This window comes from Grus americana, chromosome 8, assembly GCF_028858705.1.
Source record: "Grus americana isolate bGruAme1 chromosome 8, bGruAme1.mat, whole genome shotgun sequence".
NCBI lineage: Eukaryota > Metazoa > Chordata > Aves > Gruiformes > Gruidae > Grus > Grus americana.
Genome location: NC_072859.1, coordinates 19,507,665 through 19,515,223, shown reverse-complemented (window position 1 = coordinate 19,515,223; position 7,559 = coordinate 19,507,665). Strand labels below are relative to the sequence as shown.

General features: G+C 42.5%; 1 protein-coding gene across 1 annotated transcript in view; it reads left to right on the top strand.

Annotated features, from left to right (window-relative positions):
- Nucleotides 1-374: 374 nt before the first annotated feature.
- HS2ST1 (heparan sulfate 2-O-sulfotransferase 1) overlaps nucleotides 375-7,559 on the top strand; it is an 83,299-nt gene continuing 76,114 nt past the window's right edge. The window contains exon 1 of the mRNA XM_054833874.1: nucleotides 375-853. Coding sequence (XP_054689849.1) covers nucleotides 730-853 — 124 coding nt within the window. The 5' untranslated portion in view covers nucleotides 375-729. The remainder of the gene's footprint in view (nucleotides 854-7,559) is intronic.

Sequence of the window (7,559 nt, the reverse complement as noted above, 5' to 3'; positions counted from 1 at the left end):
AACACCCCTAAGCAAGGTCCTTTCTCGTTCCAGAGAATTAGTGCCAACCGGCAAAGCGGCATATAACCCCCTAGACCCGGCGATTGACAGCCGGTCTGAGCAATACTATTGTGCCTTTCCCAAGTGCCGCGGTGCCTATGCCCAATGAGAGTGGGGAGAAGGGCGGGACTTTGAGAAGGGCCTCCCAATCACGAAGGGTCGCATGTAGGCGGGACATCGCCGCGGTCCGGCACCTCAGAGCTGAGGGGGGAGGAGGAGGAGTAAACGCCTTGTGGGCGGGGCGTCGCCTGAGCGAGGCCAATCCAGTTGTGGGAGAGGCGGGGTGGAGGTAGCACCGCCCAATGGCGGAGGGCGCGGGGGCGGGTCCCGCCGCCGGGAATCGGCGGCGGCGGCGGGCGCGCGGTTGGGCGTTCGGTTGCTGAGCAGCGCACGCAGGCGGGGGAGGGGCGCATTGGTGGCCGCCGCGCGGCCGTTGGTGACGGGCACGGGGGGCGGTGGGGACCGGGCGGGCAGTCTGTCTGTCTGTCTGCCTGCCTGCCTGCCTGCCTGCCTCCCTGCGGGGCGATGTGAGAGCGGCGGCGGGCCCTGTCGCGCGCCCCCAGCCGCGCTCCCTTCGCCTCCCCTCACTCGCGCCGTCCCTGCGGCGGCGGCGGCGGCTCCCGCCGGCCTCCGCGGCTGGGCCCCGCGTTATGTCGTGATCCCGGGCGGGCGGCGCTGCTGCTGCTGCTCATGGGGCTGCTCAGGATTATGCTGCCGCCCAAGTTGCAGCTGCTGGCGGTGCTGATCTTCGGGGTGGCCGTGCTCTTCCTGGAGAACCAGATCCAGAAGCTGGAGGAGTCCCGCGGCAAGCTGGGTGAGCGGCAGCGGGGCGCGGCCGGGGGCCTGGGGCGGAACGGGCCGGGCCGGGGGCCGCGGCAGGGTGCGGGGAGGCAGGGGAGACGGCAGCGCGGGCGGCCGGACCGGCGGCGGGAGTGCCAAGGGTTGGCAGCCGGGCTCAGCCCGCCTCGGTGTGCCGCCGGGCCGGGGCGGGGGGGCGACACGCACCGCTGGCTACTTTTCCCGTATGGCTCCTTGCGTTTACATGCCCGAAATGGTAAAGGACCGGATCAATACGGTCTGGGGACTCCGTGAAGGGGGGCTGTCAACAGCAGAGACAGCAGCCTTGGCCTTCGAGTTCATTTGTGTGTGTGTTTTGCGAGATCATGAGACCTAGGAGAGATCGGTGTTGGAAAGGTAAATATTTTTGTAGTGTGTCTAAATGGGTTCTCTTAAAAGAGCAACGGTGTTCAAAGCTATTAGGAGCAGTGGCTGGCCTGCCTGTGCCTTCTGACAGGCACCTGGGGAGCGAGAAGAGAAGCAGCAGTGGTGCCGAAAGTGAGTCTAGTTCTGCTGCCTGCTGCTGCAGCGAATTACTGTCGTCTTCACAGGTAATTTCTGCTTCAAATGTACTAACGCTTGGCATTGCAAAGGAAAGCACAGAGTAAAAAAAAAAAAGAAAGAAAAAGCTAAAGACATTGTTCTTAATGACAAATGGGTAATGTGTTTTACTCTCATTGAACGTAAGGTGTTATTTTCTACAGTTTACTGAGTGTACTTAGTGATCTCCTAGACTGTCACTGAGACGTAGTTAAACAGAATAATGATGAACTTGAAAATTCTTGTGTAAGATTTCTTTTGCTTTTCCTGTGTTAAAAAGACCTTTTTAGAGTAGTATCTGCCTGGTAGGTAAAATCTTACTACTTTGTCTATTGTACGTAAGGCTGCAGAACTTGTGTAGATTTTACATCACTTAAGGGTCTCAGGGGTGTGAAAAAATACCATTCTGAACCTAGTTTGTGGTGCCTAGGAGTTGTAAAAACAGAGCACTGAGACTTCTGGTGTATACGAGTGCAGGGGCTCATTTACAAACATTGTTTATTTGTTTTCTCATATTATTTGACTGTACTAAGATAATTAGACTATGAACACTTCAGGTTTGTAGAAAGAAAAGGGCACGTCCTGTTCCTACTGGTGTTAAAACTAGAAGTGGACTTTGAGTGACATGGGAAGTTTAACAGTGAGCTTCTAACAGAGTCAGAGTCAGCATAACAGTGTTGAGCTGTATGAACGCCATCGGGATTTTACTTCTCAGCGTTCTTTTTCACTTTGCTCTCTCTGAACTGGATATTAGAGATCAGGACCCTGGAAATAGCAGTGGTTGATTGCTTGAGTTACGGGATGCTCTTATTCTGCATATTTTTCAACTGAAAGTTTATACCAGTTATAATCGAGGCATAATTTTTGCAGGGTCTCAATCACTGTAAGCAAAAATTTGAAGAAGAAAATGAAAGAAATTAGAAGATAATTCAAGCAGGTGTTAACATAGCGCTCAAGGTTCAGTGGAATTTTGTATCCATCTGTTTTAAACTGGTTGGTACCCATGGCTTCAGTGCCTCTGTTGCTCACAGCGTATGTTACTTTAGGGAAATCTACCTCCTGGCATGAAAAGATTAACATAATGCATGTGAGAATAAAAAATTTTGCTTGGAAAACTTTCTCTTCCTCCTTAATATATACGCAATGGGCATGATTAAGTTACATGTTTAGAGGATTAAAATACACAGCTCATGCTGCTTGGGACAAGAATCTAATTACTATGTTCTGCTGATTTTATTTCTTAAGGAGAAGGGAAAACTATTGTAAAGTTTATTAAAAGTATGATGGAAAGATTTGCTTTATGAGCAACTTACTAGTGATTCTCTGAAACCTGTGTAAGGAGAGAAAAAGGGGCTTCCTGCAGCAGCTTTGAACTCAAGTTCTGCTTTTTTAACAGGAGAGTGTGCTTTATTAAAAGGTTTCTAGCTGTCTGAATGTCTCCCTTTTTCCGTGTTTGGTATGTATTTTATGACTAGCAAATGATAAGGTTTCATTACAGATTTTTTTTACTATTGTGGTTGGTGATATTTCTACTGAGCTGTAATATGGAGAATGTTTTTTTCTGAACAAATTAATTAGTTGGCCTAACACACTTGAATTCCAATCTTTCTCGCTGCCCTCTGAAAGAATGGGGGGGTGTGGGTATGTGGGGGGGGGGGGTTGTGAAGAGGCAGTGATACTTTGATTTGATGATAATGACAAAGTAGTTCTTTCGGTCTTTCAGTTGTGTTTCAGTGGGCACTTTATGTTAGAAGCCACATTGCATATTGTTTGAGTACTGGGTTTTGAACTATGCTGTAGCTTGCATTGATATGTCAGATGGTAAACTGTCATCTTGGAAAGTAATTGTAAAAATTAGGCTATGACTAGGAAAACCGAATGACTTCAGAGTTGATAGCAAATAAAATAATTCCCCCATCTTATCAGCAGGTCTAATAATACTCAGTCATACTTTCTGATAGAAAGCATTTTATCCATTTTCTTCACATATGAGTGATTCTCGTTTCTGTACTGAACAATTGGAGGGGTTTAATTTCAGTTCAACATCTTAAAATATCTTGCCTATAACATGAAATTGAAGCGCATTTCTGGGCAAAAAAATAATGGGAACCTCCTTCTTCCTGTAAGACTTTATATAGGTAAAACTGAGTCACCCTGGCAAACTTTTCTAAGTTGAAAAGTACAGGAGATAGAAGCAAATGACCATCACAAATGCTGATGTTGCTTTTTTCTCTATGATGATCCTAATATCATTTAAAAAGGTATTTGTAAACCTGTGGGTTTCTTCATCATATGAAAGATAACTCTCTAATAAAAAAAAATAAACAAAAATAGGCATTGTAACTTCTCTGCAGCTGTTGGACTTCTTAAGCTCTTCACAAACAGTTTGTAGTGGTGAGATCATAAGCAGAGCCTTCAGAACCCAGTTTCAAGTACTTTTTTGGTGACATTTGTACATACAGCTATTATTATTATTATATTATATTTTTCAAGTTTACATGTAAGGGCAGCTAAATTGGCATTCCCTCCAGACTAAGCTGTCCCTAGTTGCCAGTGAGAACTTTAATGTTTTTATTTAAGCCTGATGTAGGTATTTGACCATTAGCTCTAGGAATGCACAGCCCTAATAGAGAATGTTGCATGTGAAGGGCAAATGTTGAGGTTTGCACTGTCACTCCCAGAACAAAAATAATGTCTGACCATCCCCTTTGGTTTTTGGAGGCCTGGTGGATGCAGCTCTGCCTCTGGTTTAAACTGACCTAGCATTAAATATGTACCATGCCATCTCCTGCATTGCCATTAGTGTTTGTGGTGAGTTGGATCAAAAAACTGACCCAGCTGGAAGTAATCCAGCCATCTCCTCTCTCTCTTCCCCTCCCCTCCCCAAAATTTTCTAATGCATTAGTGGGGAGAAGGAAGAGAAGAGGGAAGTTGGTACATGTTCTAGTTCTTCTGTTAAATTAATTTTCTTTTACAATAGTAAGTACTAGGAGCACTTCAAGGTTGGGCAGAGGGGTAGGGGAAGACAGTGCCTCATTCAGGGAAGAGTCTGTGGGATTGAGAAGGTGAGAGAGCAGAGCGGGGAGGATTACTCTTTGGTGGGGTGGAGGTAAAGTAATGCTGCTACTTTCTAGCTGTTTAGTGATACTTACATATTGGATTTTGAAAATAGTCCATGTCTGAGTAACATAATATACCATAACAGGGAGAGCAAGGATTGAACACCTTTATTACTGTTTCAGATTATTGCTTCATGTCAGGTTGAAACACTGGTTAGCTGTACTGTGGGAGTATTTCTTTTGCCAAGTCATAAACAAACTTCCGGCTCCTATCTGTTAATTCAGCACCTTGAATTTTGTCATTTGAAATAAATTCTTAATATTTTACTTTTTAATTTTTTTTTGTTTGAAAATACATGAATAATTTGAAAGGCTAAGGCTCTTTTTCTAAGTTTAGGGAAGAAAATTTAATTGATGATTAATTGATTGCCAGATTATCTTTATTTTTTTGTAAAGGTGGTTTCCTAGCACCTGTGGCCTTTGTTGGGGTAGTATCCTACACTGTGCAAGTACCTAACAAACCACTATTCCTTTGAAGTTAAATGATTTAACTTCCCAATGATTAAATCTTGTGCTTTCTAGAAATATAGGAGTTTCTACTTTTGGGGGGAAGTTGAAATAATAGGCAACTTATGTTTCCTTCATTTGGAAAAAAAAAAATCTCCTGTCAGTAGGCCTGCCAGTTGCATGTGTTTGGAAAATCCCTCAGAAAACTTCTTAAATTGTCTTTCATAATATAGCACGCGTGGTTCTTTAGTATATTATTTATACTTGAACTTAATTTATAAAGAGTAGTTTGTTGGCAGTTCTGGCTGCACACAGCTATGCAAATAATTTACTAGCATTTCTTTTAAATATAGCTCTGTTGCGCAATAGTTATTGTTTTCCACTGAGTAGCCAGAGGCATTCTTTCAGAAGCTGTTTTCTTGTGTACCAGGTTTCCTGAAATAAGAGTTTTAATGCTGCTTCCTCAGTATATCTCCAGTCATTCTTCCACTTTGCCTTGCTGATTCTATCATACCTCCTCATTTAGTTCCCCCTTACCATTCCCCTTCACCATGCCCCCGGTCATTCCAGACACTTTCAGAATAAACTTTAAACTACTCCCGTACTATGCTTGTGCTTCCCATTGAGAAGTGCGATATAGAGCAATTGTATATATTTAATTATTTATTACGTTTTTCTTTGTGATTTTATATTTATTTATAACTTTTTGGGGGAATAAATGTTGCAGTTGCTGCTGTTGCATTTTCTGTCAAATTGGTAGTGTCTGAATTTTGACTAACAGAGAAGTGTGTGTGTTCCCAAGCATGTACCAAGACAGTTCAGACTTGCTAATGGGCTCTGAGGCTTGATCTTACCCCTTCTCCCTGGCACTCCAGCTTCTGTTTCTAACAGTGGAAATAAGAGGCACAACTTTTTAAAATTGCCTTCCCCTTCTGGAAGGCTGCACATGAGAAACTTTAATATTGTTGTATGTAGTTTGCAGGCCGCATGCTTTTAGAGAAATGGGTTTGAGAATTAGTGATGTGGTGAGAGCTGTGCCTTTGCTTCTCATAGCAGGTGCTGTTGTGAAGAGTTATCTGGCAAGGGGATGTTTTGGTTAGAGATGTGTTGAGGTCAGTTCTGAGAGATGAAACAGAGTTGAGAAATCATGAAGCGTTCACCTCCAGTCCTTCAACCATGTACTGCAGTGGGTGAGGTAATTGCCAGGTAAGGGACTGCATCTTTCTAGATTCTGTGTATGTTACTTTTTAACGCACAAATTTAAGCTGAAGAGCACAAAGACTTACAATACCATCCTCCAGGGAAACCCTGGAAAAGCCACAATTACAATCAGCAGTTTAGGATAGAAACGGCTTGTTGGACAGCCAAAGAAGTGCAAGTGCCATGATCATCATCTTTGTGAATTAATGCAATATTACAGATTTGGTAATGGTAGCTACAAGGGAGGGAATCAGTTCAAGGTTGAGAAGCTCAGGAGAAAGTCTTTAAAGGAGTTCTAGCTCCTGTTCTTCCATATCATTGTTTTTCTACAAAGGAAGGGAGATTAGGTTATTTCAATAATAAAATACCTAGCAAGTGTCAGTAATGTGCTTGGCACTGTAAAAGGAAAAGTGGTGGCACTACTGGAAATCAGAAAAAGCTACTTTTAATACCTTTATTTACTCTATGATAAAGCAACTAAAACAATGACATTATGGCTTAATGCCATGCCAATGCTCCCTTTGTTTTTTCTTGTCAATTTTCTACTTCTGATCATGGAGAAAGTAACTACAATTTTCACACCTGCAATGCGCCTTTGAAGTTGAATGATTGGAAGTTACTATGTCTTTTTTTTTTTTTTTAGTTCTAACTGGAAATTATTATCAAAGAAACTGGTTTAAAACACAGCAAAACCCTAACAAAATCAGAGAGCCTGAAATACTCCACTAAATTAGAATTTCCTGGTTATGCGTTTTATGTATGTATATGTGTGTACACATGTATATAAATACATATAAAATGTATATATATTTGAAAAAAAGAAGAAGTCTAAACCAGCCATTGTTAAACTGCTTAAATTTTGGAGTTAGCATAACGGGTTAAACCATTGTGTTCCACTTTATCATGTACATCTGAAGGGAAATAAATCTTAAGATTTTTTTTCTTCCTTATTTCAGAAAACTGACATATTTGCAGCTGGCTTCTTTTTTTTGCACAGCTTTGTATTGCCCCTGGCTGTTGAAGTTAGGGACATTTGAACAGTTCATGAACAAGTAATTTCCATATCTACTGACTGGAACCGTGAGTCAGTCACTGTTAGGCTTATTCTGGCCAGACTTGTCTTGTCTTCTGGTAACGAATGCCTTCCCTCAATTTCTTGTTCCTCTTTAGGAAATAGATGGCTTTTGCGTATGGAATCCTCCATTTATTATCACTTAATTGGGTCAAAGATAGCCTTTTTTGTGTAATTGTGTGCAATCTGTAGTTTTTGTCGCTTATCTGAAGTGTATTTAAACCTTGTCAAAGCAGTATTAAAATAGTGGTAAGTGCTTTGCTTGAAATGTGGTGCTATTTATCTGTTTATATATCTGAAATACT